Source organism: Rhopilema esculentum, chromosome 9 (genome assembly GCF_057945365.1).
Source record: "Rhopilema esculentum isolate cy_ngs chromosome 9, ASM5794536v1, whole genome shotgun sequence".
Classification (NCBI taxonomy): domain Eukaryota; kingdom Metazoa; phylum Cnidaria; class Scyphozoa; order Rhizostomeae; family Rhizostomatidae; genus Rhopilema; species Rhopilema esculentum.
Window position 1 is genome coordinate 6170342 of NC_142823.1, and position 24658 is coordinate 6194999.

The 24658-nt window shown below is 37.4% G+C and overlaps 1 protein-coding gene across 11 annotated transcripts in view; it reads right to left on the bottom strand.

The window, feature by feature from the left end:
• LOC135688956 (uncharacterized) overlaps positions 1-24658 on the bottom strand; it is a 109026-nt gene that overhangs the window by 29542 nt on the left and 54826 nt on the right. For 7 of the 11 annotated variants that reach the window (XM_089110028.1, XM_089110025.1, XM_089110029.1 and 4 more), the window contains 6 exons: positions 7944-8047; positions 7278-7601; positions 6129-6344; positions 5708-5842; positions 5473-5573; positions 4560-4668 (listed from right to left, as the gene is read on the bottom strand). In XM_089110028.1, the coding sequence (XP_088966154.1) occupies positions 4560-4668; positions 5473-5573; positions 5708-5842; positions 6129-6344; positions 7278-7601; positions 7944-8047 (989 nt within the window). Of the gene's footprint in view, positions 1-2673; positions 3567-4559; positions 4669-5472; positions 5574-5707; positions 5843-6128; positions 6345-7277; positions 7602-7943; positions 8048-19722; positions 20440-21202; positions 21312-22014; positions 22116-22473; positions 22609-22917; positions 23134-24088; positions 24413-24658 lie in introns of those variants that run through there. The other 4 variants (XM_089110031.1, XM_089110030.1, XM_089110023.1 and 1 more) reach the window with 4 other exon arrangements.

Consider the following 24658-nt stretch of genomic DNA (forward strand, 5'->3'; position numbering starts at 1 on the left):
TTAAGCATCAATCTAATCTTGTGTATGTATTGTTAACATGTAAATGTACCAGCCCACTGTAAATAAATCAATAATAGAATGATAATCATAACTTAGTTAATGCCATCTCGCCTGATCGCATGGTCCATGGAACCTTTGGATCACCAAAAGAAATTGAAATTGCTTCTAGAACGAATGAAACTGTTCAGTCGCATAAACTGATACACAATGTTCAGTGCTGTGTTGTTGATTTTGATGGGGTTCAAATCAAGAATTCGGACATCAACCCCCTTTCACCAACACAAGAAATGGGAACATGATATTTTTCTGTTCTACATTTGGAACAACTAACACAGTTGCCCTGAATTAGGGTTCAGTAGGAATGAGCTGGTTAAGATTTACCTGTGTGACTATTGAGTATTCTTTTGGCTTTGTGAATTCCCATTCTGACCTCGGCATATTGCATCGGTATTGATAGAATCAGCTATAAGAATCAAACGTTCCATTAAGACGGCAAACTGTACTATTTGAAACGCATGTCCATGGAGGACTGTCTTGCGCAAAGTACGGGACGAGTATGAGCATCGAACCTGGAATTGCCATAACACAAAATGCAACTTCTAGAAGAATCTGAAACTTTCCAAATTCTCCGATGTATGGCAGAATCTCATCCATGGTCAACGGTTGTGTAATAGTATCGACCGGTGTTGTAGCCATTGTGTTTTGATATGCGGTTCTTGGTGGTGTAGGACAAAACCACAATGACGTTCTCTATATAACTTTGCTTTGTACAAAACACTTTATTGTACTTAAACCAGTTTAAAATAAAGAGATTTTTGTCTGATTTCCAAAGCTTATAACCTGAAAATGTTTGAGGAGAGTGGCCAGCTCACAATGATTCCAGGCAAAGGATTGAAGCAACGTTGAAAAGAGCGATTGGGAAATTGCTCGATAAACAAGCAACAAATACAACTAACCCGCATCTTCTGTAATTCCACTGTGCAGTCGCATAGCAGTGGAATGGTGCATTTTATAATTCGTCTTTTTTTACCTTGCCGAGACAAGTTTTATGCGATCTTGAGAAACTGTCGGTATGGCGAAATATTTCCAACTGAACAAAAATGTGTTTCAATTTTGTAAAATTTCAATGATGTAATTTTTTTGTTGCTAAGAACAATAGAGTACCGAAGTGTGACGTCATCAAAAAACCAATTTTTAGAATTTCTTAAATTTGGCCACATAATCTGAAAGAACGGCATAAAATACCTCTCAATATGCAAAATTAGTTAGATATGTTCCAAAGTGGGCGAGATATGACCGATGAAAGATTTCAAGTTTGCTAACGGGTTACTGTTATTCTGGCCTGGTTCATAAAGTTATGAAAAAAGATCAAATTACAGAGGTTTGATAGGGCAAGAGCCTGTGCTCAAGTGGCCATATCTCAACCAATTCGTAATGCCTTTAACTGATTTTGCATATTTAGAGGTATTTCCTGATGGTCTTTCAGGTTCTGCGATAAAAATTCAGAAATTCTAAAAATATATTTTTATGACATCATCACTTCGGTACTCTATGAAAAGTGGTAGTTCTTGCGATTAGAAAAGTGTAGGTTTTAAATTTTCTACAGAAAAGAATGATAAAGGCTTCGAATGTTTAAGCCAGTGCAAAAACTGTAGAAACCTTATCTAGATGGACGGTTATTAGCATATTCTGAATCGAGGGACGCTTTTTGTGGTACCTGTCGAAAAACGTGTTCTTGCATTGTGCGTGGAGCATGATGCATCGTGCGTGGAGCAGGATGCATTGTGTGTGGTCCAGGATGCATTGTGCGTGGAGCAGGATGCATTGTGCGTGGAGCAGGATGCATTGTGGGTGGAGCAGGATGCATTGTGCGTGGAGCATGATGCATCGTGCGTGGAGCAGGATGCATTGTGCGTGGAGCAGGATGCATTGTGTGTTGAGCAGGATGCATTGTGCGTGGAGCAGGATGCATTGTGCGTGGATCAGGATGCATTGTGTGTGGAGCAGGATGCATTGTGCGTGGAGCAGGATGCATTGTGTGGGACTAATATGCATTGTCTAAAATAGCTTTTTGGGGCGTTTTTGAAGTTGTTCTGCATCTCATCATTTTCACCATGTCAAATTTTGTACTTGTACCCAATTAATGCTTGACTATAAAATGCACATCTCATCCTATTTTCTGAATTAATTTTGACCAAATCAATTTTCTGAAATGTCTGAGCATCATTGAAGAATTAAGCAAAACAAGAATGCTCGGCTAAAAGTCTGGAAGAACGACATTTCAACAACGCTCATTAAAGCATAGTATGCTCCTTTCAATTTTGTCTCACCAATCAATTTCATTCAGAATTTTATATTTGAAAGTTATTGATCAACCCATTTGGTGGAACTCACCATACAAACGCTCCTCCGCTTCTCTGCTTGGCACTCTGTTTCCGCGCTCGAAAGTTTGTGGCTCTGGTACCCAGGGTAAATTCAGTAATGCGTTAATAGCTCTTATTGTGGTTGCACATGATATACAGAACTCTTAATAAAAGAGTTGTAAACGAACGATCTCACCAATCTTTATCTTTAATTTTATGATCTTGATTTTTGGTTTATGCTGCCTTAGGCCATCGATACAATGAAAACAAATCTGCTATGTTTTTGTGCTTCTTTTCACCAGCGAAATGAAAACTAACTAACTACAATAAAGGGCGTATACACATAAAACGAGGAGATGTTACAGAAGTGTTGTAGATTACCTTGCTGTTTGTACGGAGACGATGGAAGGTGTTGATGGCTATGATAAAATGGAGGACATGATTACATTCGACAATGGTCACTGCAATGCTTCCTTTTTTAGAGGTTGGGGGGAAGGGGTGGGGGTTTAGAAGTCTTTTTATAAGGAACTTCTTTATAAAAAACCTGCATGTAGTAGGCAGAAAAAATTAAAGAACCTTTTAAAAATTAAAAAATTAAAGACAAACAACCTAAGGAGCTTCTCATCTTTGGAATTTATTATTCTTACAAACAATCAAGTTAGGAAGCCGTTTCTACAGTTAAGAATCTAGCGACACTAACACAGAATTGTAATGGAGGATGAGCAATTTTCGTAAATTAAGGAACTATTAAGGAACTTTTAGTACTACAATTCGATCAAAAAATCTAAAGATGAGGAATTTCGAGAACTAGGCCTCTAGCAAGGTTCTTTGTAAAGTAAAAAGCATGTGTATTGGGTTTGGTTTGATTATAAAATTGCAGTATTTTGCTTGTCCTTGCTGATGGAGGGTAGAAAATATCATGCAGTTAGGTCTTTTATCTCAGTAACGTTTTCCTTCTCTTCTTTTAGATCTACCTCCTTTACGTGGCTGCCCTTCATTTCAAATTGATCAGCAAGTGTTTCCAATGTTTCCTTATTAGCCGTCTCAGGCAGCCTCAACAACAAAATCGCACTTATGACAGCTAAACCGCCCATTATTGAAAACGGTAGAACCACGTGGAAGGCGACGAGCCATTTTGCCACCCAGGGTGCTAGTGAAGAACCAATATGGGCAAAGATTTGCAAGTAGCCCATGGCTGCACTCCTGTCAAGGAATTCATATATTGAAGGTATTTGAATTCTTTGCTTTATAAATTCAGTAGGCCAAGGTTGACAGAGGGAAATTATTTCCACAAGGGTGCTGCCCAATTGTATATATTGTGTATGTGTTCAAAAGCTCTAGACTATAGTGTTTTTTAAAACTTTAAATAGATGATCACTAAAAAACGTTTCGCGACTTGATTAACGTTTCGCGATATGCTCCTTCACAATAACCTTCATTTATATTTGGAGCGTATAATAAGGAATCCAAAGCAATAGAACAAAAATAGCACATTTTACAAGCAAAGATAATAATAGCTAATTTAACGACACAAGTAAAGTTTTTTTAGGCCCAGCCGGAGATGTAATATATTTATATGTATAAATGTATATATATGTAGTATATATATATATATCAATATATATGTAATATATATATATATAAATATATAAATATATATTTTTAATATATAAATATATATGTATATATATATATTAATATATATCATAGATTGAAGAAAGTAAAACTAGATGGTTTATCTCTACAAGCCTGTTTCGTGAGTAACTCACTCTTCAGGAGACTGACATGATGTTCAGGGGAACATTTCCTGAAGAGTGAGTTACTCACGAAACAGGCTTGTAGAGATAAACCATGTAGTTTTACTTTCTTCAATCTATGATATATCACGCTCTACGTGCTAACGTATTGAGCACTGTGCTACGGAAGTATCAAAAGACAAATTTCTATATATTAATATATAATTGATCAAAGTCCAAGTCGAATCTAAAATAATTTATTAAAATAATAAGGCACCTATACTAATACACTTCGACTTGTTTAACTGGTATTTTTTATATATTGATATTCGTCTCCAATCTTCTATTTACCTTTTTCCAATTTGTTAAGTAATCGGGAAACTCAGTGACTTTCAATGAGTTTTCGCTATTTTTGCTGAAATTTTTGCCTAACAGGATTGATTTTTTTAATTAATCTTACCTTACGCAAGTCGGGTACATTTCGGTCGACCATATGTAAATGGCATCATACGACAACGTGATGCAAAACCTTCCAAGCACTCCAAAGAAAACTCGAAGACCAACAAGTTCTGGATGAAAAAAATATGTCAATCCATGTACGAATCAATCGTATCAGAATCATTTAGTTTTGCATGAAAATGGTTGATTTTTCCCAGAACATGTGTTGACTTTAGAAAGTGAGGTGATGTTTTCAATTAGTGGATGTTGACGATGTCTTTAATGGTGCAGTACTGGAAGCTAATATAAGGCCGGACGTATTAGAAGTCCTGAATGGTGCAGAACTCTTCTAATTTAAGTCATGGAAGATGAAGCACTTCTCGAGGTGTGAGCATGATTTTAAACCCATTAGACATAAAGAGGACACTGCTAGAAAGTACCTAAGATGCTTCTTTGCTATGTTAGAATGTTTTGCTCAAAGAAGCGACTTAATCCCCATTTGCATTGTTCCTTGCAAGCTTCAACGTAAAAAACGTTCTCTGCACACCTTTTCGTTTACACTAGCGAAGTGCAATCAAGACAACTTTGCTGTGCTACCCTAACCAGTTTTGACTCTGGTACGAAAGCGAACGGATTTTGTATTTCTTAAATATTTTCTTAGAATTTGAACAAGGACATCACATGAAAATTAGAACGAATACAGACAATATTTGCAAAATAGTACCTTGACAACATTAAAAAAGATCATTGAGAAAGTGATATCACTTTTGGAATTAATATATGAGTTTCTTTCAAATCGAATATGTTATGATTCAAATGAGTGCCTCAGTTCTCTTTTACCCGATCTGGAATTGTACACTTTCATTTTATATATTTATAGAGGCAAACTAAGTATGAGAATGGCTGCAGCTTGAAAATCTTTGTGAAAAACTTACCCGATGGTTTGCTCCCTGATTTTTTTGGAATCAAGGATACAGCAATGCAGGATATCCCGGCAATAAAAATGGGAATAATCGTTGTCTTCTTTCTTCCAATTCTGGAAGATAAGGTACGTTCACGTTTAGTGCGTTACTCAGGGATCATCATTAGACCTACTGCTGTCTACAGATTATAAGTACAAGGTTTCAATACTACGTCCCCCCCTTAAAAAAAACAAGGCATAGAACTCACTTGTTGCAAAGGTATATTGCAAGAATAGCAGCCGGTATGTCAAATAAGCTGGTAATGATGTAGTCCCTGTGTATGTGGCCGCTTAAGTCACCGGCGCCAAATGAAACTCCAAAGAACACCAAGGAACACACCATCCTAAAAAGCAGTGGTGAAAACTGCAGTGGTGAATTACTTCTTCTTCACGTACACAATCACACAAGATCCCTTAGCTAATTGGCTAACTAACAAACTTTTCCACATTTCAAAAGAATTGACCCGCACTGAAATCTTCCTTCGCGTTTTGTAAACTTGGCTAAACTGTGTCTGTCTCTCTCTGATAATTAGTGACAAACCCCATCATCAATCACCATCTGTCAACAGTTATTATATCTACCAACGACTCCACTCTATCTTGCACAATCACAAACAAGTATTTACTCGCCATGTATATCCTTGGATCAAGCTCCTTGTTGCGATTTTTGCAGGCTTGAATAGGTAAAGATAATGTTTTATTCCGGTGGAACAGTCCTCTTCAATCTTCTTCAGTTGAACTTCTGGTAGCTCCTTTCCATTACACTTAGCGATCTTTCGAAAGATTGCAAGAGCCTCGTCATTTCTTCCATTTACGTGAAGCCATCTAGCTGATTCGGGAATGGCCCTTGCAAGAAATTAAGGATAGTCTATGAGAATTAACAGTCTGATAGTCTATCCAATATTGACTGGCCATGCAAAAACAGCTGAGGCAAAAAATAACGCAGTCAACACAGGTTTTTCAAGAAACCTTCAAAAAATATTGTTCCACAACTCTCCGTTCTTATCTTCAGCCAGTTTCTTTGTATAGTAATCAAAAGATATTATTTAAAACTGAACGAGTCTTGATTAAACAGTCTTGGTGTGGCTTTGTTGTTTCATGTAGCTTGCGTGCAGACTCTACTGTTTTCAACTAGGCTCCTCAGTTTCTACCTTTCCGCTGAGTTGAGTTGAATTAAATCGCTCGTAAGTGACTTAGTTCATTTTGAGGACTGGAACCAAATTGAATGTTCTAAAAATAGCTTCAAGCGGACTTTTTCGGCTTGAGTCTGCATTTTATTATACACCTTAAAGTAAATAAGTTGTGAAGTTTCATGCTGGTATCATATTTTGCACGATTGTTGTGCCTTGATTGCTGGATGGTATCTTAGTAGAAATGGAACCCTTTCCTTCCTTCCCTAGTCTTTGGTTTTACTATCCGAATTATCAAGAAGATATATATATATAAATGTATTCCGTTGCTATAAGACAAATTTGATTTCAGTTGTTCTCTCTCTAATCTACGTACTGAACTAAGCTTTTGTTCTTAAACTGAAAAGTGGCCCAGTCCTATTCCAGGTTTAATATATATGAACTGCGTACACCCTAAAATCAAAATAGAAAACCAATACAAAAAATGGTCGTTGGAACTTCAAACATCAAACTTAGTACTCTAACAGAGATCGGCAATGCACTTCCTATCTTTGCTTTAGCCCTAAGCTTAATATTGTGCTAATCCACACGGACAAGAAAAAGAAGGATCCCTGACAATGAATAAGAAAATTTCATGGATTAAACTTACAAGAAAAACAGCAAGATGAAAAAATATGGAGCTGTGATGACTATCATCAGTGTTTTCCACGTCTGAACGAAGATGGCTATAACACCAAGGATGACAACGCCTACTGCATATAATAGCGAAATTGCTATACCTGCAAATGGACGCCATTTTGGGCCTACAAATTCTGAAATTAGAACGATTGACTGTACATAAGTTCCAGGTGTGAAAAACCCAAACACTGCTCGTGCAAAAATGTAGAACCAAATATTTGGAGAGAACGAGCTGATGAACCCAAACAAAAGGATAAAAGTTGTCGATATCAGCATATTGATTCTTCTACCATACCTAAAAACAAGATCCAAGTTTTAAGCAAAATGTTCAACATTGACAGCGATAATGAAAAGGGCTGGTGCAGTATTGGAAACAAAGAATAAAACAATAGGACTGAATGGCTGGGCCACTCCTTCTTTTGGGGACACGCTTAAGAGAATAATTTGGCACACCTTATATTGCCACAGGATTTCCTTCTCTTCAAAAATTTTCTACGCTTATCAAGCACGAGAAAATGGGTCGTTAGAAAAAAAACAGACATCGTAAAACCGCTGAGGTTTCCATACATTTCATTACAATCAATAGATCATCAGATTCATTGTGGACCAAAAATGATTCAGTTTTCCAATTACTTACCTATCTGACACCCAACCAAGAATGACTCCTCCAAATGCCCAGCTGATAAAAACTGAAGATGTGGCCAAGTAACTGTACATCTCAGTGTCACAGTACAGATCGAACTGAAATAAATGTTCATTTTAAATTTGAAGTATAGAGTAAAACCTTGTTTGTAAGTGCCAGCATTTTCGGTTAACCCTATCTGGGCCAAGCTTTTTTGAGCATCCTCAGGCTAATTTAGCCCTCCTTCATCATTTCTCCAGACTGGTTAGTAGTAGTGGGTTAAGATTTATATATGATTATATCCTTCTACTAAAATGGAAAATTTTCATCTCAATTGACTTCATAATGACATCATAAATCTTGGTAATTTTTTGCTATATCCCACTGAGAAATTCAGGATGAATCAAAACAAATCAAATATTATTTAGTAAGTAAAATATTACTCTGCTTACGTTGGCAATTTCTAAGGATAGTTTTTGAATTTTAACATTGTAATAATTATATTTGACAATGTAGCCAATCATTTGACGTTGTCTAAAGAGAACTCTTTTATTGCCACGGCAACTGTGAACAATAGCATCACTGCTCAAAATTCATGTTTGCATAAAAACATGAGAGAGGGGCTTAATTGGCCCTCACCTTTCTGGTTCAGATATTGTTCAGCGTAAACGGGTTCTTTAGAGTACTGCTGGCTAGACCTTGTTTAACCTGAGTTAATCCGGAGGATCGTAGCTTTCATAATGGTACTTATCATTCATTGCTGCTTGGCCAACAGAAATGAGTGAGGGCGGGTAAAGGTTACCTAGACCACCGTGGACCTGCAGCAATAATTTCATTTGTTATTGATATGTATGAAAGTTAAACCTTTCCACAAATAATATTGTTCAAAAGGTCAACTTGCGTAAAATCATTCAATTTTTCATTCGCTCGGGCACGGATCCAGCGCAAATTTGAAGGAGGGGCAGTTGGTAGTTTGGGCGCTGAAAGTTTTCAGAAATTGTTGACGAATGTAGGCTGTATAGAACAATTTCAGACCCTACCTACTGGCAGAAGGCTCTCTATTCTCCTTGTCAGGGAATAATTGCAGTTTATTTTGTATACTTTGAGGTAATCCTTGAAGTAAATTAACCTACAATTCTCAGTAACATTTTCACGTGATTCTCATTCTTCAAAAGAGGCTCACAATTTCCAAAGTGAGGTGCCAGACTTGCTTCAAGTTCCCCCTAGTTGCCCCCCCCCCCTTTAATTCGCAACTGCGCTCAGGCTTTTTGTCATTCTTCTATAATGTATAGCGAAGACCTGATCCAGAATGATCTCACTTTTTACAAAACAAAAAAGCTTATTTGCAACATCTTTAGTTTGACCCCAAGTTACATGTCCATTTTGTACTCATGGTTGGCAGTACTTCTCGACATTACTTCAATTTTCACGAAGAGTGACACCCTCTCTGATATAGGCCAATAGGCCAATCACACTACCACCATTCATTTCAAAAGTATATGAGGGGATAGCAGAAGCTGAAATGAAGCCATTCGCTTACTGCTTTCTTAACCTCTTATCAGGCAGCTTTATAGAGAACTGCAGCACCAAGCACGCTCTCTTGCGAATAATTGAAAACTGGAAACTGTACCTGTATAAATCGTGATCTGTTAATTGCCAAACTTGGTGGATATGGTTTCACAAGAAAGCGCTGAATATTACTCATAGTCGCTATCATGAGAAAAACAGCGAGCAGAAGTAGATGGATACTAAAGCTCCTTTGAGTGTACCACAAGGAAAGAGACCACCTTTGGGTGTACCTCAAGGATCTCTACAAGGGTCAGTTTTGTTCAATGTCTAGATAAACGAGTAAACGTTTATCTTTGTTAGAGACCATATAATATGCCACTGTGCAGATGACACCATCGTTCATTTATAGGACCGCAAGCACTAATGCATTATCAGAAGGCTTAACCTATGATACCTCTGCCACGATTGATTGGCTACGAAATAATCTCATGAAATTGAATGGAAATTATTGCCGGTTTATTCACCAATCAAGATAGTGACTTGTCAATCAAAATGTCAATCTAATCGCTGATTGGTAAAATACAAAAAAACAGGGTCCTTTTTCTTCTCACGTTACTTTCAATCAACACCTGGGTATAAACATTCAGCACACTTCTGGTCAGGGATCCCGTCCAAAAAAGTTAGAAAGGGGGCTTTGCTGTAGGGAGTTTCTAAAGGCCACATCCAGGACTACACCCCTAGCCACAGCCAATATACTTGCATTTGTGTTAAAGGTTCTCTGTTGGGTAGATGAAACCACTCAAGCTATTAAGAAACACAACAAATTATTGAAGGGAAATCATGATAAAAAAGGACTAATGTGGATATGTGGATATGGGGAATCATGTGTATATTTACCACAAGTATGTATGTTAATCAATGTTTTTGTTTAGCTAAACTAATTTTGCAAGGTTTATTTCAATTAAGTCTAACTTCGCAGAAAAACTTTTGCAACTCGGCCTGTCCACTATTTTAGTTTGCTACATTCCATATGAAAATTGATGTTCCATATGAATGTCATTGGCAAGTTTGGTTTATTCATCTGTTATTTCTATTGGGGTTGTTAGTTCATCATGATAGTTTTAATCATAGATTGTTAAGAATACTATTTGTGGAAATAATGACCAAAAGATTTCTATTCCGAGGGGCAAATCACCCCAAGAAAATCTCGTACACCTTTTGTGAAAATTCTATTGTTTTATCTAAAAATCATTAGAAATCCTTTACTTTACAAATGAACTTAAGCTCCAAATTGAAAGAAATTAGGAAAACAACACAATTCTTGATTCAAACTAACTTACCTACTATACTGAACTAATGTTTATTAATGGCTTCCTGAAAATTCTATTTAGTTATGTCAGAATTTTGTCTAGTACAGAAAATACCAACAAACCAAAACAGCGTCACAGCTATAAGACACAAGTTCATTTTGTGATGTAACAAGATAAATTCTTAGTAATAAGAAAAGCTCATTCCAAAGGTTCATCAGACTCTTTTTCATTAGTTACAAGCCTTAAACTTTTTTACTCAAAAGGAACACATCAGTGGCAGAGGTTGGCCACACCTACATTATGAAATTTAAGAGGATGACCACTGCTATATGGCTAGCTACACACTTGGCTGCCCCTCCCACATCTCCCCCAATTTTAACATGGAAGGCTAAGCCCCTCGAGCCTCCTTCCCTTCCACGGTGTCACTGCTTGGATCATTATTCGATGTTTAAATTGTGAAGAGTGTCTGACGAAATGTACTTAAGTTAGCTATGTTTCCACTATTTCGTGACCCCATCAAATTTTGCAGTATCAAAAACTTATTTATCCAATTCTAAGTATCAATCTAATCTTGCATATGTATTGTTAACATGTAAATGTACCAGCCTACTGTAATTAGATCAATAATAGAATGATAATCATAACTTAGTTAATGCCATCTCGCCTGATCGCAGTTTCTATGGAACACCCTTTGCTTTTGATCATCAAAAGAAATTGAAATTGCTTCTAGAACGAATGAAACTATCCACTCGCATAAACTGCTACACAATGTTCAGTGCAGAGCTATTGATTTTGATGGGTTTCAAATAAAAAATTTGGACTTCAACCCTCTTTCACCATCACCATCACAAACACAAGAAATGGAAACATGATATTATTCTGTTCTACATTTGGAACAACTAACACAGTTGCTCTGAATTAGGGTTCAGTAGGAATCAGCTGGTTAAGATTTACCTGTGTGACTATTGAGTATTCTTCTGGTTTGGTGAATTCCCATTCTGACCTTGGCATATTGCATCGGTGTTGATAGAATCGGCTATAAGAGTCAAACGTTCCATTAAGACGACAAACTGTACTATTTAAAAGGCATGTCCACGGAGGACTGTCTTGCGCAAAGTACGGGACGAGTATGAGCATCGAACCTGGAACTACCATAACACAAAATGCAACTTCTAGAAGAATCTGAAACTTTCCAAATTCCCCGATGTATGGCAGAATCTCATCCATGGTCAACGGTTGTGTAGGAGTATCGACCGGTGTTGTAGCCATTGTGTTTTGATATTTGGTTCTTGGTGGTATGGGACAAAACCACAATCACGTTCTCTATATAACTTTGCTTCGTACAAAACACTTTATTGTACTTCAACCCGCCCAAAATAAAGAGATTTTCATTTGATCCCAGGGCCGTCGCTACGGGGGGGGGGGGGGGGGGGGTGTGGGAGGGGGTGTGACACCCCCCAGACCCTAACCTTGTCGGCAAATTTTCGAAAATGGAAGTTTTGTCGTCAACTTCTTGGAAACTGGCAAATTTTCAGAAGAAAGACAGAGAATTGTGCCATCTTCAAATACATATTATCGGTTGTTGATGACAGCACCAGTCACAGTTGAAATTTATATAAACCTAACGAGAATATTTGATGATCGCTCAAACTCTCTCGTGCTAAAGGCCAGGCGCGGTCTGGCCCGGGTGGCAAAGTGGAGATCCCCACCGGGCCCTCAGACATGTAAAGTAAAGAAAATTACGGGCCCTTTCTGCAAAAGTTGAAGTGGAGAAGATAATTTTCATAAACTGGAAACTAAAGTCACAGCCAAGGCCCCTAACATGCGTGCTGGCTTCACAACTTAACATCAGAATGAAGTCTGCGCGCAGGCCAAAGAGCCCCACTGTGACCAACATCAACTATATAGAAACTCTATTTCAAATTTCGCACAAAGGCAAATCTGTCCTACTTCCTAGAGAAATAATTTAAAACTGTATGTAGCGATCAAGGAGTTGTTGTTTTTAGTTAGTTGTCTAGAGTCGCCATTGTTATATTTTTAGCTAATAATGACCTTCCACAGAAAGTTGCGCAGAAAGAAAGCTTCTCAAATTGGGAAATTTTTGGAATCAACTTTGCGAAAGAAACGAAATAGGAGCTTTGCAAAAACAAACTTTCGCGTTTTAGAGAAAATGGACTTTGCGTGATAAACATTTCTATTCAATTGAGGTTTCCTTCTATTTTTATTCCACAGGATACCAGCAAATCACCGAAAAAGATATAAAATTTGTCCAACTAAAAAATTCTTCGTCAAAGTTTTAGAGAGGATCACCAGCAAATTTTTCTAGATATATCACAAAAATAAATTTTCGCATATTTAGTATTTCAGGAAGTTTTGCGTATCAATCATCCGCGATTTTAGGCCATAAACGCTAAAAAACGCAAAGGTTCCTTCCCTCGCAAGTTTCTTCTCGTGAAAATTTCTTTCTGCAAAAATTCCTTTCCGCGAAAGTTTCTTCCTTGAAAGTAGTAAGCAACAGTAAAAGACCTTCCCCTGCTGCCCTTCAAGTTTTTCTTTTCTCTGCAACCCTCTGCAAGGTGCATTCTTAAAAGTTATAATGAAGTTTTTCTGTTTGCTAATTGTTAAATGAACAACGTGTTTAAAATAATAAAGTTTGGTATAGACTAAGGAATCTATATCGTTTTAAGTTTTCTCAATGATGTTTTAGTGTGAATAAGTTTGTAGGTCACTAGATTTCAAATTGTAGCCAAGATACTAACCTAGACAAATAAAAAGATGACACATAAAAGAAAAGAACATGCAGGTTGAATTTTTGGTTATTTTCTCGGCTCGAATATATATATTAGGTTTCGCTTGAAAATATTGCAAAAATTGTCAGACTAGGATTGGTATTTTAAACTGTTTTTAGAGTTTCTTAGAGTTACAAATAGAACCATTGTTTTGCTGTTATTGTGCAGAGTTTAACTCCATACATAGAATCCTTGATTTAAATAGAGAACCACAACCGTCAATAATTGATTTGAACTGAGCATATTTTAGCCTTTTCTCGGATTAGTTGGTGTGGCTCAAAAAAGTTTATCTACCACACCCTGAACCGGGACCTTTTGGTTTGCTGGCTACCCTGCAATTATGACACTGAGCAAAACTGAAATATAGCAGTTCGCGAAAAAATATTCCCGAGTTTTATCAATGATAATTATAATCATTTGAGAACCACGCCTGTATCTGTTGCCACGCCAATTTTGTCGGCAAATCACCGGTTTTGCAACACCCCCCAAATGCTCTGAAACCCAAATGTCCCCAGATAGATCGATAGAAATGTTTCAAGGTTTGTCAAAGCCTGCAAAACAGCAGCTCTTGTGCAAAACAGATCCAGAAGTCTTGGGTTCGGGTTTCAGCAAAAACCAAACTTTCGCTTGAGAGAGGAGAGTGGCCAGCTCATAATGATTCCAGGCAAAGGAATTGAAGCAACGTTGAAGAGAGCGATCGGAAAATTGCTCGATAAACAAGCAACAAATACAACTAACCCGCATTTTCTGTAATTCCATTGTGCAATCGCACAGCAGTGGAATGGTGCATTTTATAATTCGTCAATTTTGTGACGTTGCCGAGCCAAGTTTTATGCGTTTTTGAGAAACTGGCGGTATGGCTAGATATTTTCAAATGAATTAAAATGTGTTTTACTTTTTAAATTTTCAATGTTATAATTTGCTTGTTGCTAAGAATAATAGAGTGCCGAAGTGTGACGTCATCAAAAATCTATTTTTAGAATTTCTTGAATTTGGCCACATAATCTGAAAGAACGGCATAAAATACCTCTCAATATGCAAAATTAGTTAGATATGTTCCAAAGTGGGCGAGATATGACCGATGAAAGATTTCAAGTTTGCTAACGGGTTACTGTTATTCTGGCCTGGTTCATAAAGTTATGAAACAAGATAAAATTACATAGGTTTGATGGGACAAGAGCCTGTGCTCAAGTGGCCATATCTTAGCCAATTCGTAATGCTTTTAACTGACTTTGCATATTTAGAGGTATTTCATGATGCTCTTTCAGGTTCTGGGATCAAAATTCAGAAATACTAAAAATATATTTTTATGACATCATCACTTCGGTACTCTATGAAAAGTGGCAGTTCTTGCGATTAGAAAAGTGTAGGTTTTAAATTTTCTGCAGACAACAATGATAAAGGCCGCGAATGCTTAAGCCAGTGCAAAAATAGAAGAATCCTTTCCAGATGGACGGTTATTAGCATATTCTGCCTCTAGCAGGCAGGGGCGTAACTTGGCCAATAGGTTTGGGGGGTGAAAAGGGTTTCTGCCCTGCAAAACTGAGTGGTGCCCTGCAGACCTCGTAGCAACGATTTGTCTATAGGTTACTAGTGAAAGCTTTACCAGTGTACACTGGTCTTTACCAAGGACAAACTTCTAAGCAATAAAAACAAACTTGAAACTTCATTGCCTATGAAATATCTATTTCTCTACGTGAGCGTAAATTGTTTTCTTATATTCACTTCACTTAATGTTGGTTTGCAAAATTAAGCTAAAAAAAAGCTAATTGGGGGGGGGGGGGTACATGATGTAGACAGTGCAACGAAATTTAGCCCAGTGGGGCTAAGAATCAAGTTTAGTGAGATAGGAGGACCCACCATGGTTGGGTCCGACGTGAAGAAAATTTTTGAAATTATACCTTGTGAAAGGGCTAAAAAGCATCTTTCAGACAAAAATTTAGCAAAATACTATTGTGCTAAAAGAACTGATTGTTTATTGAAAATATTATTGTTTATTGGGAAAAATAGGTAGGGGGATGTCATGCTACAACTCTAGTATTAGACGCTGGGGAAGAAAAGGAACGGCAACCTTTCGTTTCAGATTGCACGTAGTTGTGAATGACAGAGGAAGATGTTGTTTTGATTGGGGGAATTTTATTTCCTGAACAGAAATGTGTAGTTTCTTGTATCGAGAAGGCCATGTTTACACATCCAAAATTAAAACATTGCAATGATACAGAAAGTGATTTACTGAATTAATGCAAATAAAAGAAAAATTAATAAACTGAACAACAACAAAACTCCAGGAATTGACAATATATCTGCCGAAATGGTAAAGTATGGCCCTTTGGCCCTGTCCAAAGCCTTCAAAAATACCCTGAATGAAGCCTTTGAAAAAGAAATAGAACTAGGAATGGGCGACGGCATACTTGTGTCCTTGCTGAAGCCTGGAAAAACCAAAGGCCCTGTCACCAACCTACGACCAGTGATATTACTCCCAATACTGAGAAAGATCTTGTCAAACATAGTTCTATATCGCATCCAACCTAAGGTAGAACGATTCTTATCAGATTCACAAGCAGCATATCGACCGAGTCGCAGTACTCCAGATATAGTGTGGGCATACAAATGGATCAGTGCAAAGACACAAAAATCACAAATTAGAGTTTACATCACTAGCATAGATATGAGAAGCGCTTTTGATACAATCCGACGTGAACAGCTTGTTGATATTGCAAAGAAATTCCTCGTCGAAGATGAAGTAAGAATGATACAGTTGTTATTAAGCAATACAACTCTAGATGTGAGAATAAACAACGCCGAGACAGAGCCCTTCGGTAGCAATATGGGCTCACCACAAGGTGATGCGCTCAGCGGTGTACTGTTTATTTTGAAGAATCACTCCGAAAAGTAAGGAATTTTAGACATGAGATTAACAGTAAAGATCACGAAGAAAATGGTAACTGGTCTCCAACATTTCTACTTCAGGAAGCTATATACGCAGACGACGCTGATTTCCTCACAACTAGTGAATTGGAGAAGAATATCATCACAGAAAAGATTGGAGAAATTCTGCTTAGAGATAATTTGAAAGTAAACAACAGCAAAACAGAGCAAACAGAAATTTTTCGAGGAGACAGAAACACAGAGCGATGGAGGACAGTTCAAAAGCTAGGCTCTCTGTTAAGTGATACGGAAGTATACAAAGAAGAAAACAGTTGTCGATAGCATCCATGAATAGATTAAATCACATCTGGATCAGAAAAGACCACGTCAGCGAAAAACTTCGCCTCAAGCTTTACAGAACACTTGTAAAACCAGTTCTGATGTATAACAGCTCTACTTGGGGACTGACACAAAAAGATACAAAAGGTCTAGATGCTTTTCACAGACAGCAACTGAGACAGCTAATAGGAAAAAAGTATCCTAACAAGATCTCCAATCAGAACTTGTACAAAAGATGCGAAGAAGGACCAATGTCAATTGACATCCTCAAGGGTAGATGGCGGCTGTTTGGTCACATATTACGTTTGTCCGACGATACACCGGCTGTGAAGGCAATGAGATTTTACTTTGAGGGATCGGAGAGGGGATTCAGAGGCAGACCTAGAGAAACTTTGGTGACAACTTTAAACAAAGATACCAGGGCGAGAGCAATGGAAGGTCATTTCCACTACCGAACATAAAGAACAATGGAGATTTTGAAAAGATACGATCCACAGCAAGGGACCGCAAAGAATGGAGAAGATTATCAGAAGTAGTGTGCAGAGCTGCAGAAGCAGAAACAACATGAAACGTTCATGTCGGGACTGCGTAACTGCAATTATATATATAATAAAAGAAAAATAATAAAAATATACGTGAAAAAGTTAGCAATTAGATGAAACAAAATCGGTATCTTAACGATTTATTATGTTTTTTAGTTCCTGCACTGTCAAAAAGTAATAGAAACAATTATAAGTGAGGGCCTTCAGCCTCTTATTCCCCTCCAGTGACGCCGTGCTTGTCATGAAAATAATTTACAACTTAAATTAATTTGCATGGACTCAACCTTGCCATCATAAACATATGCATCAATCATTGCATCCATTGGCTATGACTTTCGGTAAGAAATGCTTTCGCATTGCAAATAACGGAGCTTTTCCTTACATACCTGTTCCGTTCTCTAAAATGCATAACGGAGCATTTCCTTACATACCTGTTCCGTTCTTGGCGCCCTGCAAAATCTTCGATTGCCCTGCGAAATCGACTAATTTTTGGATTGGGGGGTGTTACAACCCCCACTCCCCCCGGTAGTTTCGTCCCTGCTAGCAGGCAACAACTTATTTTTTCTAACCAAAGATTTGATTAGTTGGGGTTTTAAAAAGTAATTTTCAAACTAGAGCTACTGGATATTCTAACAGGACATATCATATGATTCGGTATAATCCACGTATTGTTTATAGTTCAAAAAAAGCCCTTCCATCCATTCAAAAGGATTGCGTTTCTACCACCCAAAAGAGTTATTTATAAATTTACGTGCCAGTGTGATTCTGGCTACCCAAAGATAGAATAAAACAGCATGTTCCGTCTAGTACTAGAAACAAAACTCATCCCCAAAGAGAACAACCCCCTCGGTCTTGCAGATTTTAAAGTACGACTAAAACTAAAACACGCGATTCTGCTATCGGGCAACATTTACTGGAAAACCCAGATTCTGCAAAAAAACTATAGTGGCGACATGTTTCGGAAAATTGGTAAAGCCCGATCGTCGTTCCATCTTGCAGTTTTAGAATCTATCTACATATGCACGAAAAAACCGATATTATGAAGACAAAAGGAGTTCGTTTTCACCTTAGGTCTCCATTGGTAACATTCTCTATAGGCAAACAGCACTTATTGGGCAAGCTCAACAGTCATGTGCTCGAGTTTCTGATTGGCCTATTTCGATCCACAACTGGGTATATATATTTCTTAGCGTAGAGTTTTCGATCTATGTTCTGACGTTCTAAACTCTGAAGAGTGTAAGACGAAAAGATTTGGTATACTTAAATGTTTACTTGTTTCATGGCATTTTTAATTTTTGTACCACCAAAATATTTTTTCATATTTAGTGAATATTAACCCGTTTGGTTATGATTATATTTAGCCAAGTACTATGCACAAGACACAACTTTTGTTATATTTCAAGGGGTCTCAATCAACTGTGGGCCTAGGGCTCCAACAGATGTGAATGCGGTCCTGGCTTTTACATCTAATTCTCTTCGTTGTTTCGCAAGGAGACTGAATCGAGGAACGCTTTTTGTGGTACCTGTCGAAAAACGTGTTCTTGCATTGTGCGTGGTCCAGGATGCATTGTGTGTGGAGCAGGAAGCATTGTGCGTGGAGCAGAATGCATTGTTTGTGGAGCAGGATGCATTGTGTGGGAGCAGGATGCATTGTGCGTGGAGCAGGTTATTGATTAATCCATTTGGTGGAACTCACCATACAAACGTTCCTCCGCTTCTCTGCTTGGCACTCTGTTTCCGCGCTCGAAAGTTTGTGGCTCTGGTACCCAGGGTAAATTCAGTATTGCTTTAATAGCTCTGGTACCCAGGGTAAATTCAGTATTGCTTTAATAGCTCTGGTACCCAGGGTAAATTCAGTAATGCGTTAATCGCTCTTATTGTGGTTGTACATGAAATACAGAACTATTAATAAAAGAGTTGTAAACGAACGATCTCACTAATCTTTATCTTTATGTTTATGATCTTGATTTTTGGTTTATGCTGTCTTAGGCCATCGATACAATGAAAACAAATCTGCTGTGTTTTTGTGCTTTTTTTCTCCAGCGAAATGAAAACTAACTAACTACAATACAGGGCATATACACATAAAACAAGGAATGTTACAGAAGATGCTACAAAAGTGTTGTAGATTACGTTGCTGTTGGTACGGAGACGATGAAAGGTGTTAATGGCTATGATAAAATGGAGGACATGATTACATTCGACAATGGTCACTGCAATGCCTCCTTTTTTCTTGAAGGGTTGGGGGGAAGGGGGGGGGGGGGGTTAGAAGTTTTACCAAGTTTGCATTTGACTTGGTGATCATCATTGTGCCATCGTAATGCTTCATTTAAAGTTAGTTAATGTACCAAACTTTCGTGCAACTTGCAGTAGGCAGAAAAAATTAAAGAATCTTTTGTTTTAAGAACAAACAACCTAAGGAGCTTCTCATCTTTGGAATTTTTTATTCTTGCAAACAATCAAGTTAGGAAGCCGTTTCCATCCATTTTTGTGTAAAGATGGTAGCGATCGAGGGTTTCATTGTGTAATTCCGAGTTTTACATTTTTTCTTTACTGAGTTTCCACTTTTTCATACATGAAATGTCTTTCTAGTTTATTATCCTTTTTTCACCTTATTTGCCATCTACAGTTAAGAATCTAGCGACACTAACACAGAATTGTAATGGAGGAGGAGCAATTTTCGTAAATTAAGAAACTATTAAGGAACTTTGAGTACTACAATTCGATCGAAAAATCTAAAGATGAGGAACTTCGAGAACTAGGCCACTAGCAAGGTTCTTTGTAAAATAAAAAGTGTGTATATTGGGTTTGGTTCGATTATAAAATTTCAGCACTTTGCTCCTCCTTGCTGAAGAAGGGTGGAAAATATCATGCAGTTAGGTCTTTTATCTCATTAACGTTTTCCTTCTCTTCTTTTAGATCTACCTCCTTTACGTGGCTGCCCTTCATTTCAAATTGATCAGCAAGTGTTTCCAATGTTTCCTTATTAGCCGTCTCAGGCAGCCTCAACAACAAAATCGCACTTATGACAGCTAAACCGCCCATTATTGAAAACGGTAGAACCACGTGGAAGGCGACGAGCCATTTTGCCACCCAAGGTGCTAGTGAAGAACCAATATGGGCAAAGATTTGCAAGTAGCCCATGGCTGCACTCCTGTCAAGGAATTCATATATTGAAGGTATTTGAATTTTTTGCTTTATTAATTCAGTAGGCCAAGATTAACAGAGGGAAATTATTTCCACAAGGGTGCTGCCAAATTGTATATATTGTGTATGTATCAAAAGCTCTAGAATTGATTAACGTTTCGGGATATGCTCCTTCACAATAACCTTCATTTATATTTGGAGCGTAAAATGAGGAATACAAAGCAAAAGAACAAAAATAGCACACTTTACATGCAAAGATAATAATAGCTAATTTAACGACACAAGTAAAGTTTTTTTAGGCCCAGCCGGAGATGTAATATATTTATATATATAAATGTACATATATTTATATTAATATATCTCACATCTCCTGAAGAGTGAGTTACTCACGAAAGAGGCTTGTAGAGATAAACCATGTAGTTTTACTTTCTTCAATCTATGATATATCACGCTCTACGTGCTAACGTATTGAGCACTGTGCTACGGAAGTATCAAAAGACAAATTTCTATATATTAATATATATGTATTTGATCAAAGTCCAAGTCGAATCTAAAATAATTTATTAAAATAATAAGGCACCTATACTAATACACTTCGACTTGTTCAGAAGATAACTGGTATTTTTTATATATTGATATTCGTCTCCAATCTTCTATTTACCTTTTTCCAATTGGTTAAGTAATCGGAAAACTCAGTGACTTTCAATGAGTTTTCGCTATTTTTGCTGAAATTTTTGCCTAACAGGATTGATTTTTTTAATTAATCTTACCTTACGCAAGTCGGGTACATTTCGGTCGACCATATGTAAATGGCATCATGTGACAACGTGATGCAAAACCTTCCAAGCACTCCAAAGAAAACTCGAAGACCAACAAGTTCTGGATGAAAAAAGTTATGTCAATCCATGTACGAATCAATCGTATCAGAATCGTTTAGTTTTGCATGAAAATGGTTTATCTTTCCCGGAACAGGTGTTGACTTTAAAAAGTAGGGTGATGTTTTCAAATAGTGATGTTGACGATGTCTTTAATGGCGCAGTACTGGCAGCTAATATAAGGCCGGACGTATTAGAAGTCCTGAATGGTGCAGAACTCTTTTAATCTAGATCATGGAAGATGAAGCACTTCTCGAGGTGTGAGCAAGATTTTAAACCCATTAGACATAAAGAGGACACTGCTACAAAGTACCTAAGATGCTTCTTTGCTATGTTAGAATGTTTTGCTCAAACAAGCGACTTAATCCCCATTTGCATTGTTCCTTGGAAGCTTCAACGTAAAAAACTTTCTCTGCACACCTTTTCGTTTACACTAGCAAAATGCAATCAAGACAACTTTGCTGTGCTACCCTGAGCAGTTTTGATCCTGGTTCGAAAGCGAACGGATTGAATTTTTTCTAAATATTTTCTTAGAATTTGAACAAGGACATCACATTAAAATTTGAACGAAGACAGACAATGTTTGCAAAATAGTACCTTGACAACATTTACCCTATCTGGAATTGTACACTTTCATTTTATATATTTATAGAGGCAAACTAAGTATGAGAATGGCTGCAGCTTGAAAATCTTTGTGAAAAACTTACCCGATGGTTTGCTCCCTGACTTTTTTGGAATCAAGGAGACAGCGATGCAGGATATTCCGGCAATAAACATGGAAATAATTACTGTCTTCTTTCTTCCAATTCTACAAGATAAAGTACGTTCCTGTAGATTTGAAGTTTAGTGAGTTATCCAGGGATCATCGTCATTGACCCACTGCTGTTTATGTTATAATTAATAGTACAAGTATCGATCCATTATTTTCCTTTAAGGCAAAATTCAGATCTTTCGACGGACGTATCTCAGCAATGTAAATGAATTTGCACATTTAGAGATATTTTCACTTTCAGATTGTATAGTCAAAAAACTTTTATATTGTTTTCATTAAGTCATACAACTTTGCTCTTTAGTGATGGATTTTGATAGGATGAGCGATATAAGTTCAAGGTTTCAAAACTACGCCCCCACGTAAAAAAAACAAGGCATAGAACAAAGAAACTCACTTGTTGCAAAGGTATATTGCAAGAACAGCAGCCGGTATGTCGAATAAGCTGGTAATGATGTAGTCCCTGTGTATGTGGCCGCTTAAGTCACCGGCGCCAAATGAAACTCCAAAGAACACCAAGCCACTCACCATCCTGAAAAACAGTAAACTATGTGTAGTTAAAATTTGCAGCAAAACTGCAGTGGTGAGTTACTTCTTCTTCACGTACACAATCACACAAGAACCCTTAGCTAATTGGCTAACTAACAAACTTTTCCACATTTCAAAAGAATTGACACGCACTGAAATCTTCCTTCACGTTTTGTAAAGTTGGCTAAACTGTGTCTGTCTCTCTCTGGTAATTAGTGACAAACCCCATCATCAATCACCATCTGTCAACAGCTATTGTATCTACCAACGACTCCACTTTATCTTTTAGAATCACAAACAAGTATTTACTCACCAGGCATATCCTTGGATCAAGCTCCTTCTTGCGATTTTTGCAGGCTTGAATAGGTGAAGATAATGTTTTATTCCGCTGGAACAGTTGTCTTCAATCTTCTTTAGTTGAACTTCTGGAAGCTCTTTTCCATTACACTTAGCGATCTTTCGAAAGATTGCAAGAGCCTCGTCATTTCTTCCATTCACGTGAAGCCATCTAGCTGATTCGGGAATGGCCCTTGCAAGAAAATAAGGATAGTCTATGAGAATTAACAGTCTGATAGTCTATCCAATATTGGCTGGCCATGCAAAAATAGCTGAGGCAAAAAATATCGCAGTCAACAAAGGTTTTTCAAGAAACCTTCAAAAAATATTGTTCCACAACTCTCCCTTCTTTCTGCAGCCAGTTTCTTTGTATCGACATCAAAAGATATTATTTAAAAATTGAAAGAGTTAAATCAATTGATTCTCGATTAAACAGTCTTGGTGTGGCTTTGTTGTTTCATGTAGCCTGCGTGCAGACTCTACTGTTTTCAACTAGGCTCCTCAGTTTCTACCTTTCCGCTGAGTTGAGTTGAATTAAATCGCTCGCAAGTGACTTAAAGTCATTTTGAGGACTGGGACCAAATCAAATGTTCTAAAAATAGCTTTTAACTGAATTTTTGGGCTTGAGTCTGTTTTGCAATTTATTCTACACTTTAAAGTAAATAAGTTGTGAAGTTTCATGCAGGAATCATATTCTGCACGATTGTTGTGCCTTGAGTGCTGGATGGTATCTTAGTAGCAAATGGAACCCTTTCCTTCCTTCCCTAGTCTTTGGTTTTACTATCCGAATTATCAAGAAGATTTATATATATAAATATATTCCTTTGCTATATGGCATATTTGTTTTTAATTGTTCTCTCTCTAATCTACGTACTGAACTTAGCTTTTGTTCTAAAACTGAAAAGTGGCCCAGTCCTATTCCAGGTTTAATATATATGAACTGCGTACACCCTAAAATCAAAATAGAAAACCAATACAAAAAATGGTCGGTTGAAACTTCAAACATCACACTCAGTACTCTAACAGAGATCGGCAATGCACGTGCTATCTTTCCTTAGGGCCTAAGCTTAATATTGTGCTAATCCACACGGCCAAGAAAAAGAAGGATCCCTGACAATGAATAAGAAAATTTCATGGATTAAACTTACAAGAAAAACAGCAAGATGAAAAAATATGGAGCTGTGATGACTATCATCAGTGTTTTCCACGTCTGAACGAAGATGGCTATAACACCAAGGATGACAACGCTTACTGCAGATATTAGCCAAATTGCTATACCCGCAAATGGACGCCATTTTGGGCCTACAAATTCTGAAATTAGAACGATTGACTGTATAAAAGTTCCTGGTATGAAGAACCCAAACACTGCTCGTGCAAAAATGTAGAACCAAATACTTGGAGAGAACGAGCTGATGAACCCAAACAAAAGGATAAAAGTTGTCGATATCAGCATATTGATTCTTCTACCATACCTAAAAACAAGATCCAAGTTTTAAGCAAAATGTTCAACATTGACAGCGATAATGAAAAGGGCTGGCGCAGTATTGGAAACACAGAATAGAACAATAGGACTGAATGGCTGGACCACTCCTTCTTTTGGGGACACTCTTAAGAGAATAATTTGGCACACCTTATATTGCCACAGGATTTCCTTCGTTTTAAATTTTTTTTACGCTTATCAAGCACGAGAAAAAGTGTCGTTAGAGAAACAAAGCAGA